Source organism: Poeciliopsis prolifica, unplaced genomic scaffold (assembly GCF_027474105.1).
Source record: "Poeciliopsis prolifica strain line A6 unplaced genomic scaffold, Auburn_PproV2 SCAFFOLD003, whole genome shotgun sequence".
Classification (NCBI taxonomy): domain Eukaryota; kingdom Metazoa; phylum Chordata; class Actinopteri; order Cyprinodontiformes; family Poeciliidae; genus Poeciliopsis; species Poeciliopsis prolifica.
In genome coordinates this window covers 14,697,858-14,709,481 of record NW_026562378.1, presented here as the reverse complement: position 1 = coordinate 14,709,481, position 11,624 = coordinate 14,697,858, and the positions used below count along the sequence as shown (strand labels likewise).

Genomic DNA, 11,624 nt, shown 5'->3' with positions numbered 1-11,624 from the left:
ACTGGGATTTGCATTTAATGAGACTCTTATCACCCTTATATTACTGTTAGTACTGAAATGATTAGACTCAAATCGAGAAATTATTTTATGTTGCAATGCTTACAATTAAATAACTTTTATTTTCTGAAACGTGTTTATGGTTGAGCTAAGTAACGTTTTCTATTGTAAGAACCTCCAAAATCAGATTTCAATAAACACACCACAATGTTTATTTTGATGCATGTATTTATTATCTACTCAGCACTACATATTTTTTGTTTGTTTTTCACAAAATGCATAAAAATAATTCCACTGGTGCTCCAGTAAAACACTTTGCTTCATATAATTACAAGAAAACACCCCACACTTGCTTTGAACATCCAGCAATGAAAGGTTTTCAGCAGTTCACAGCCTGTGTTTTTGTAGTTGAGGTGTACAGAGAGATCCAAGTTCAGCCACACATACTCAAACATATGTGCTCGCATATCATTCACACATTCACACAGCTGCTGTACAAGATAAATTCTAAGGTAAAATTTACATTTGATGCTTTACATGGATAACCAAATGAGATGGAATTCCTTTGTCCACAGTTGTTAAATCCATCAATTTATTTGGCAAAAGTCTCTCTCTTTTGAGTGGACTATTGAAATCAGAAAGCAATCATTCAGGAACTTGTCCACGGACTTGAAGACGTGATTAAGACATATGGTCCTTAAGCAGCAGTTGAGACTTCTGTCTTGCTCGTTGAAACTGAGGTTTCGTCCTCCACCATGCCGCCCATTCCAATAGTGGTGAGCATGCAGTTACGGAACTGAAAGTCAGAGAAAGGGGAATATTTAAGAGCTTGCATATAAATACATAAAAACATAGGTTGTGGTGTCTGTAGAATATGCCAACCTGTTTGTTCATCAGGACGTAGATAACAGGATTGTAAAGGGCTGAGCTCTTTGCAAAGAAAGCAGGCAGGGCTGCAGTTAGAGCCGTGAAAGCTGCTCCTTTGTTCAAAAAGATCCAGCCAGCGAAGGTTGCGTATGGCGTCCAAGCTACCAAGAAGCCCAACACCATCAAGACACACATCCGTGTTACTTCTTTCTCAGCTTTCTGTGTAGAAGCCGAGTCCTGCTGCTGAGCTGCGGCCTACAGAGTTCAGTAAGGTAAAAGGTAATAAAACACTTGTGCAACTCTTTCAGTGAGCTCAGAAGAAGTTGGATGAAAACATATGTAAACTTCACTTACAGCTTTGACTGTCATGACGAGGCTTCCGTAGGTGAAGAAAATTAGGAAAACAGGAATGAAGAAATGAACAACGAACATGTAGATCACATAAGATTCATTGTTGAATCCTGGAGCCAGGGTGTAGTAGTCAGGTCCACAGGAGCACTGCATGCCTTCTGGAAGGTACCTGTACAACATAAGAAACAATAACATTATTTGAAGAAGACAGTAGTTAATATGTTTATTTATGGTGATTCACTTCTATTGTTATTTCACTTGTAGTAAAAGAAGAGCTACAGAAATCTCGATAAAATCATTTTGAATCAAGCAAAGGTTTACCTTGACCATCCAAAAAGTGGAGGTGCTGCACAAGCAAGAGCCATGATCCATGTGGAAAGAACTCCAGCAGCAGCATGAGTTCCAGTGAATTTGAAGCTGCCCATAGGTTTGCATACAACAATATATCTCTCAATAGCCAGAACAACCAGAGACCAGAGAGCAACTTCACCTGCAAAGACAAAACAAATGTATTATATTACTAACTGTAGACAAGCCACTGAAGCATGATTTCTGATAAAAGTTTAGTTGCTTTCATCTCACCTCCGAGTGTTGCCATGAATCCCTCAATGGCACAGAAGGTGGGTCCAAGAATGAAGTAACCGTTAAGAGCAGATGTGATGGTGATGGTGAAACCAAAGGCGCACATGATGAGTCCGGCCACAGCCAAGTTCACCAGGATGTAGTTGAGAGGCTGGCGCAGCTTTTTGTTCTGAGCAGTTACGAACAGCGTCAGGCCATTGATGGGAGTTCCAGTGCAGATCAGGAAGAACATGTAGAAGGCTAGGAGCTTGTAGATCATTGGGTCCACCATGTAGTATTGCGGGTATTCGAAGGGACTTCTGACGATGCCAGTTTTGTTGGACATTGGGATGTAGAAGTTTTTTCCCTCTGTGCCATTGGGCTCGTATCCACCGTCCCAAGCCATCTTTAGTTTCCTTGTGAGGAGGAGATTTCGCTGAGAGAAGTGCCAAAAGCTTCAGAGTGGTAAATGCCAACCCTCCACTGGTAGTTAATGTGGACGTGGATGTTTTATACCTCCTCAGGGTTATCTCCACATTAGCAAAATTAGATTACAGGAGGATTGTGAGGAAGTGACCAGCTCAAATCTGATGGATAATTGACTTTAAGAAAGCACCGCAGGGTAATGACCTTAAGGTTAAATGTCTCTCTTCTGCTTGACACACAGCCTATGTTTCCTGATGAATTACTGTCCTTCTTCTTCAGTGTCACTCATTCTTGGAAATTGTTTTGAAATATAGATCTTATTTCGAAGACCAGAAATTACAATTAAAAATGTCAATTAAAAATGCCACATAGAAATTTTCTTTATTGATTTAATTTACACATGAATTTAAAATATGGCACATGTATCATTATAGAGCTACAATGAAGTTTGTTGTAAAATTCTTAAAGATGACGCATGACTGATAAAAGTTTCATACTTTGACATACTTTGTGGAAAAATTTATAAAACTTGGAAATTTTATTGACTTGCCGCATGAGTCATGTTCTTTGACAAGACAGTATTTTTAGACAGTAAAGGTTTGTCTGAGTTGTTCAGCTGAGCTAAGTAGCCATGACTTTGCATTTTTAATCCCCGGTGAGCACAAATGCAGGAAAGACTGAGGGATCAGACAAAGTCCGGCTTCACCCAAACATTCGCTCCTCATCCGGTAAGGAAGGAAGAGAACGTTTTGTCCAATGGTTTTATAAACAGTGCACGACCTGCTTCGTATAACTAAGAAAATGTGGTACATCCACAAATTTATATAAAGGATTTTATAAATATTTATATATAATCATATATAATGTAGGTCATCGACCTACATTTGAACTGTAATTAAATCTTTAATTTAAAGAGTGCTGAGTTCTCCATGTTTAACGATTTTGTTTGGTTAATTTATTACCTTGGAGGCAGAAGGAGGCCAAAGCATATCCTAGCTATAATGCCATTTAAAAGTGCTCCAGTGCAGGTTTCTTATGTTGTACTTTTTGTCATATGTAAATGTTTTACATCTTCAAACCAAGTTGTATATCAGACAAACTCAGCTAAACCTGTTCAATTTCAATCAAGATCTTCTTTATCAGGTTGAAAAGCTATTCAAACCAGCCTGGCTTTTGTGACAAACTATTTTTCAGCCTTTGGGAAAACATCCATTGGTTGGATTATTATAAAATCTAAAACAAAAGAGGTTAAATTGTACCCTAATAGACAATATTTAAACAACTGTGGTATGATTATATGCACATCCAAGTTATCTACTTTACCACAGCAAAGTGCACTGCACACAGACAGTAAGAAATGATACCAAGGCTTCATATTGTTTTTTTTTTTTTTGTGTTTCCCCTACACACAAGAAAACAAACAAACATTGGTACAAATATATTTAACCACCATCAATAAGTCTTCATATAATATTAAGTTAAGTCAACTGGATGCTAATGAAAAAATTACAAAAGAAATCTCAAAGTGACTTTTGTACAATAAGTAGCTTTGAGCTTTGCATATTGCAAATGCTGGATGGTAATTATTGCTAATAAGGGTGGCATAATAATTTACTAGAATCAGTAGGCAATTTGTTTATTGCATAGGGCTAGGTTGGTATGAATAGGTTGTTTTTCACATAGTACATGTATCATTATTTTAAAACTACTAAAATACTAAAACTACTAAAACTTCTAAATCCAGGAAAATATTCTAAATTTTTCTGTAGAGAATTTAATCAATAATTTGAGGCCTAAAACACCTTCCTTGTTTTCCATTCTCTCTAATTTATAAGCTTACACTTCATCTGCTGCTATGGGAAGGTACAAGGACTGATATAACCAGAAAAACCAATATAAAGCTTGGACTATTAAGTAAGATCACTTTAAAATTTTTGGAAGATTAGAGGTCAGCCTACTTTAAAAATTTGACATTGTTATTTCACATCTTACTCTCTGAAGGCAGAAACAGAGTCATTCTGTCTCAGAAAGTCATGACGCCATCGCTCCTCTATTAACCCGTTAATGTTTTTTATCAGCTTTGGACTTAGAAGTAACTGGTATAATGAGCTCAGCAGATGCACAGTTTCACCAGGTGTTTGCTAATTGCTGCTAGCTAGCTTGAAAGAACCGAATGGGGGAGGGCTTGTCTGTGAGATGGAAACTCCGAGAAGGAGCTGCATCTTGACGGTGGCACTGGGTTCAAAAAGGCTTTTCACTCAGCAGAATGGGTGCCCTGGCACATTAAAGGATTTCTTGAACATGCATGAAAGAATCAAGTCAACACTGGAGGCATGTTTTTATGAGCAAATAACATTTTAACATGATGTAAAGCTAAAAAAAAGGTTGTTTTTACATACATTCACCTGTATTACTAGGTGACTGATCACCAGTCAATTACTGGACAACAAAGAAGTACACAAGATAAACAATGCTAGCACTCAACAGGAGTAACAATTTTACCACTGCTTTTTTGTGACTGTGTAAAGAAAACACAGAGGACTCAGGCATATATGGGTAGAACATGCAAACTGAGGCGCACAGGACAAATAACCATACACGCACACACTGACACCTCAGGACAATTCAGAACAACCATTTAACCTACTGTCTTGTTTTAGCTCCATGAGAGGAAGCCAGTACCCAGAGAGAACCTAGATATGAAGAAATGTAGAAAATCTAAGGCTAAGATTTGAATCCAGGACCTTCTTACTGCAAGGCAATTATGCTACCAACTGCACCATTGTTCAGTTTTATTATTTGCTCAAATATTTTTTTGTGGGGAAAAAAAAGAAAACAATTATGCTTTCATCTAGAGGTAAACACAAAATCACAGACACTTTTACCAAATGAACCCTGCACTTTACTTGCCACTTTAGCTGCCTCTCTTCTCATTAAACATAGGGTGACCAAGTAATAGGTGTTCTTAACCACTGATGTGTTGATGTGAAAAACAAACTCCCCACTTCTTAATGTAAGCTTTTGATAAACCTTGGCAAGGTCTTCGCAGGACAAGGGGATACTAAGGTTAATCCAATCAGGTCAGAGGCAGTTATAGTTTCTTCAAGCAGTGATGGACACTGAGAGTGTGAATGGTTGGACGAAGATCAAACGTAAGATTATCACAAAATAAATGAATAAATAAACACTCTTCTACAAACTTCTACCCTTAAAAAATGACAATCTAATGAGTTTTATTTGAAAAGAAAAAGAAGTTATTAATCGCTAATTCATCAATCAATATATCTACATGATAGTTATTCCATGTAGTCTGAAATAGTGAACCTCTGTCTTCAGCATTACATCTTCTTAGAACAGCAAGTCAACCATAATTGTTCCTGTCTCTTTAAATGTCTTCATCATCATCAATGTATAGTTACACATGTTAGTAAAATTTATGCTACATTATTTTTAACAAGAACTTATCTATCTAATAAAATGTACCTATTGAACTTGTTTGACGATTGTTAGTAGCACCATAATCTATATTAAGTCCTGTACTTGATGCACAAATGTTAAATATTTTGACTCATAAATACAATTTCTTATATATATAATCTACACATACAGGAATATATAACATTGGAATATATATAGCATTTATATTTATATATAGCATTTTCTATTTCTGTATGGCATGAAATTTCTTTTGTAAATGCAATGAAAGTAAGCTGTTAATTAACTCAATAAGTTACATGTCATATATAATAGTGAGACCTGGGATTGATGTGACAGTTCAAATATTTCAATTTGTAGCTTGGCGCTTTTGTAAGCCAGTGCAGTCACAATTTATCTTTATTCACTTCTTAAATACACTTTAGTCATGTTATGTTGTCAATAGGGGAATGTTTATGGTACCGTAAGAGCTGATAACCTCACAATGTAAAGGTAAAAAAGCAAACTATAAAAAAGCTGTAACAGTGGGACTTAATTCCCTTTTTGTCTGATGAGAGATTGATCAGAATTTATTTTTAAAGCAACTCAAAATGTTTGTTTTGCATGAGGAGTTTAATTTATGTACCTGTGCTTCTACTTGTAATCTCTCTCTCAGCACAGTATTTGAGGTACTCCAGTAAATATTTTTGATGTTACAATAACAAGTTTTTGTATCTGACCAGCAGGGGGTGTCGCTTCCCACACAACATGCTCCAGAATCAGACCATCTGTTCAAACAACTCTGAACACAAACCTGAGAAATATAAAGCAAGATCAGAGAAAAGCACATATCTTACTGGAATCCCACATTAGACAAACACTCCTTCGACACTTTTTTAGTTATTTTTGAGTATTTTATTGAGGGTTAGTCAACATCAGGTGATTTGTATTTTTGAAAATACAGAACAAGGTTGTCATAAACAAGTAGTCATTAAAAAAAAAATAGAAATTTTGAAGATAATTTTTCCCAGATCTACTTTATCTCATATGTAACCCGACTGTGATAAATTTGGTGTCTCTCACACAGAGACCTTTGCAATCACCACTCCAGTCTTTTACAACAAGTGTGTGAAATGCTCTCCTGGTTACTACAACGGGCAAAAGCCATAATACCAGGGTTCATTTGGTTGAATATTTTTATGACTACACCTATGGGAAAAGCATCCAACATACCAGTAATAATTTAGGTTTGTTGTTATCAACCGTATATTGTATATTCACCTGGAATCACAGAGTTTTTCAATTTAAATCCCTGTCACTTGGAATATTCATAATTCAATTCATGTCTGTTTCAACAGGCAAAAAGATGCTCAACGCGTTTTTGGTTAAAAAACATACCTGATTTATTTCTTTAGCACTGATTTTATTTTTGGAGACTTGTGAAAGAATTGTTCTTGTTCTTCTCAGCCAGCAGCAGGTGCTGCAACCAGCTCTTCCACTGCAAAAGATCTAGCTGTCATGCAACAGTCCCTCCAATCTGCAAATTAAGAGCACAAGACTGAAGTAGCAAAGTTTCCAGAGTGCTAGCTTGACAGACAATATCACGCAAAGTAACATGAATGTTGTTTGCTTTCTGCTCTGAAATACTTTTAGACCTCATAGTTCATAGTTTTTTTTATTTGTTTTTAAAGGGTTTTCCTTTTCTCTATCCCTCTGTATCAGTTGTGCATTTTTAAATTGTATGTCCTGCTTATGAGTGACAGAGATAACAGCCTTCTACAGGCCAGACACTTAGGCTAATGCCAAAATCCTTTAGTTTTGCAGCGTCAGCTTTTCCAAAGTGCTCTAAAAGATAAAAATAACATCAGATGAGAAAAGGGAAGCAGATGTGTGTGACAACTTGATTGAGCGGTGGAGGCATGCATCTACGAAGGTTTTAAATGTTCAGTGTGACTTAAAGACAAATCCAATTAGCAGGAGTAATAAGTCTATTAGACTGAGAACATGATAGACCATTGAGGCTCTTAAGACAGGCTTGCAGAAAGAATGAAACAAACTGTGGAATCAAAATAAAAACAACACTTTGTCCGTGTAATGAAGAGACCTTCATTACGGAGTTAATTTATTCAATGTATTGTATAGCACTGTAAAAAATAAATTTGCACTTTGTCACAATGCACTTTATTTAGCACTGCACTTTTGAAGTAGATCTATAAATGAATAACATTTTGCACACAGGAAGTTTTAATTGTATTTATTGAGCATTTTAGGGATTAGTGTGTCACCTTTGTTCTGGGTTCTGCACAGCTGCTCCTCATTGGCCAGTGGAGGTAGTTGATTGTGAAGAGAGGATAATTGTTACTCAGAGCAATGAGCTATTGGTGGATAAAACTAAGTAAATGATGTGCATAATTTATTAGGTGTGGAATGTGCTAATATAGAGTGACTCACCTGTCTTTTCTGTGTCCTTAGGATGTTTGGACAAATATTGTCTTAAGGGGCTGGACAATGATATAGGTCCTGAGAGAGACCATTGAGAAGAATGGGAGAGGGGTGTATTGTTTTATGGTGTACTGTTTTATGGTGCTTTAGTAAGGGTAAGGATAAAACATAAAAAATATTTATAAAAAGGAAGATGATGTGTTTGTAATAAAATGTATTTTATTTAATTAAGTGGAACAGGGTAAAATGGGATTCCCTTCTGAATTTACAGATGGTTTGATCTATCACAGCTGGGACTATTTAAGATTGCAATTTTCACCTGTGATGCAGATTGAGCTACAGACACTGAGATTTTGTGAGACTGAGATTGTGACTTGTGTTTGTGATGCTGAGAGGAATAAACCTGCTGTTCCACCTAACTCCGCTTCATATCATCTATCTGCACTGAAAAAGGCCAACCTGTTACAGTCCGGTAAGGCAAATTAGGGTAGTAAATTTAATTACGCTATTTTCTTTTTGATCCTGTTTAGGAACATATGTAACTAAGCTATAGCACAAGCATTAAAGTTCACAGCATGTACATTTAAATTGAACTCTAAAAATAAAGAACACAAAAGATTATTAAAATGCATCTAAACTTGTTCCTAATCTGCATGTATATAAAAATACAGCTGCACTGGGTTAAAAGCTCTCTTATCGTTCCAAGAAATATAGATGTGTCATTATCTAAAATGTGTGAAGGAATAGCAGAAAGTTTGAAGCATAAAGCATTTCAAAATGACACAATGTCTTTACATAAGTCAATTTCAGCACATGATTTAGTCATAGTACAAAGAAAGGTTTCCTCTTTATATTCTCAATTGGTTGTCTTAAATTGTCTATTTTTAAGATTTTACTTTGCAATGGTAGAATTTCTGATATGTATTTTGGACACTTGAGGATATATTGAAATATTTTAAATGTGATGGCCGTGATGCTGCTTTTTCTCTGAGTCTTTCCAGGTTTAAATTGTATCCTTGCAGGAAAGTGATCTAATGGATTTGCTTGACTGTACACTGTCAAGCAAGTATTGTTTTTTTCTTGTTGTCCATTATGTAATGATTGATTGCCATAGTTCCCACTCTTGGTTGCCAGTTGTGCTTTGATTTGTATTCGTTTTTGTTTCATATTTTAAATGTTTTGGCATAAATAGTGCATTTTGCTAACAAAATGAGTAATTTTGACCATGACTGCCACTGTTTAGGCATTTGTGTCTAAACTGTTAACACAGTTAACTGTTTTGAAAACGTGGAGTTTGAGTTGACAACTCAAAGTAATCAAGAAAAATTGTAAGCATAATTTTTTGTATATGTCTTTGCATGCAAAAATGCTTGAATAAGTTGTTACAATATGTCAAGAATATTTCTACAAATTTGCTTTCATCTTTTTTTTCTAAATCTGTCCTGAATTGGTAAATCGGTCCAGTTGAATCCTGATTTTCTCCACTGGAGGCAAATGTGTGAAACATTATATTAACCAACTAATTTTTTTAAATGGCTCAAAGGTATACGTCATGAACTATTAACTGTCAGGCATATAGTGTATGTAACCAGAGCACAGCATGATGTTAAATTTTTGACAGTGGAAGGACAAAGATTTGGAAAGGGTCAACAGCCAGTGAGAAGAAGATGATGAAGAGGAGTGAGGCTGTGGCAGAGAAATTAGGAGGCTAAACAGATGCAGAGTGACACCAGTTTCCATCGCTCCAACATCATCAGGCAATGCTTTACGACGCACAACAAGATGCTGGTGGACTTCCGCTCAACCCACTATTCAATCTTTTCTGACCCCATTGAGGAATTTTTATGCCCTCATGGAGTTAAAAAATATCAGCCACATACAGTGATGGTCCTACAATGCGCCATGGTGCAGAGGGTGATGAATTCAGATGCCTGCAAAGGCTGAAAAGATTATTTTTGCACCATATCACCAGAGAAGAAATTTGTTGTGATGTGAATGATTGTTGGCCAACAGGCACAGAAGCCAGGAGGTGTAGGAAGACTGCACTGTAATTTCTACAGCACTGCATGTACAGTTGCCTTGAGGAGATTGTCTTATGTTCCCATTTCTGCTTTTGTTTTTTTTTTGTGCTCTGAAGTGCTGTATTTTCCTTTGATTTCCCAATGAGATGGTCCATTAACAAATTGAAATAAAAGGCTAAATGTGAATCTTGTCCAATCTCTTGCCATTGATTGCCCACAATTACAATTTACTGAACATGTCATCAAAACTGTAGCCATAGTTTGCAACAGAACACCCCTCAAATGTTCATTCAATCAGTCATTGTGTCACTGTGTATGGATCCACTTTCAAGAATCCACTTTCAAGAGATCAACTAAAGATTTTGAGAGAGAGACTGGCCTTTGTGATATTTTGCTATTTGTAGGAATTGTTTTAAGAAATGAACTTATTCTTTTGCAAATGTTGAGAAAAACTCAGCTGAGAAAAACTGCTGTGTGCTCTAGATATACAACCATTAATGTTATATATCTGCTTATCCCTGCTAAATGGAGAATAGGGCTGGTGATTACTTTCAGCAGGTTTTGGGTGAGAAGCAGGTACACCCTGAATGGGTTGTCTGTCTGTCAACCCATTCAGGGCAAACAACCATTGCCAAGAGTTTTGGCGATAGTTATCTCATGAATAAGTTTGTCTCTATACTCTAAGCTGGAAACAAGATGAGGTGGACCATGCTGTTCTTGGAGAAACCTGTTTCAGCTAATTCAGAGAGATCTCTCTACTCATCTATAAATTTCTATTTTATGACCAACCCCACCCCGCATTCAATAAAACACGCTGATGCAAGTAGATGAATTGTTGGAGTTGTCCTCAGGCACCACTGAGACTCTCCCCCTTTGGAAAGGTTGAAGTGATACTACTCTCTGTGTGATTCTTCATGTGTACAGGTTAAAATACCCATCAACCATGCACTCACACACTCACTTTTAAGAACAATATAGAGACCAATTAATCATCTTTTTAGAATGAGGCAAATGCATAGGGAAAAAATGCAAACTTCTATATAGTAGTATAGTAGTAGCTTTAAGACAGTTTAGGAAAAAACACCTTTTAAAAATATATAATAGCAAATGTATACAAATTTAGAATTTAACATCCATGGTCTTCCTACCCTCTAGTTTTGGGGGAACAGCCAGTTGGTGTCAAGGAAAATGAATCTTACTCCTTCATTGACTACCCTACTAGCAGTGTATCTACTAGCAATTGTGTTTCAAATTCCCAAGTTCCATTTTATTTAAAATATTTCAAAAATGCTCTACGAAATAATCTGCCCATAGGCAAATTTTCTGCAAATAAATGGGAGTTACATTTCATGCGTTATCATTGATTTCATGGTATCATTGGGTCATCCAGTAGAAAATCTGACAAGAAAAAAATTACTGAAAGAAAACATAGTTTTACTGCTGGGTATGATGCAAGTGGGAATGATCCAGTTCCCAATTTACTTGCTCCGATAATTTTTTTCATCTTTCAATTGCATGTATAACAAGGAAGCACAAACCAATACG

At 36.3% G+C, this 11,624-nt stretch overlaps 1 protein-coding gene across 1 annotated transcript; it reads right to left on the bottom strand.

Annotated features, from left to right (window-relative positions):
- Positions 1-207: 207 nt before the first annotated feature.
- On the bottom strand, positions 208-2,272 carry LOC129358530 (green-sensitive opsin-like). Its single transcript, XM_055027655.1, has 5 exons — positions 1,798-2,272; positions 1,537-1,705; positions 1,219-1,384; positions 880-1,119; positions 208-793 (listed from the first exon to the last, which is right to left on the bottom strand). Exons 1-5 carry the CDS (start codon positions 2,180-2,182, stop codon positions 695-697), a joined length of 1,059 nt encoding a protein of 352 aa, XP_054883630.1. The 5' UTR covers positions 2,183-2,272; the 3' UTR covers positions 208-694.
- Between the last annotated feature and the right edge of the window lie 9,352 nt (positions 2,273-11,624).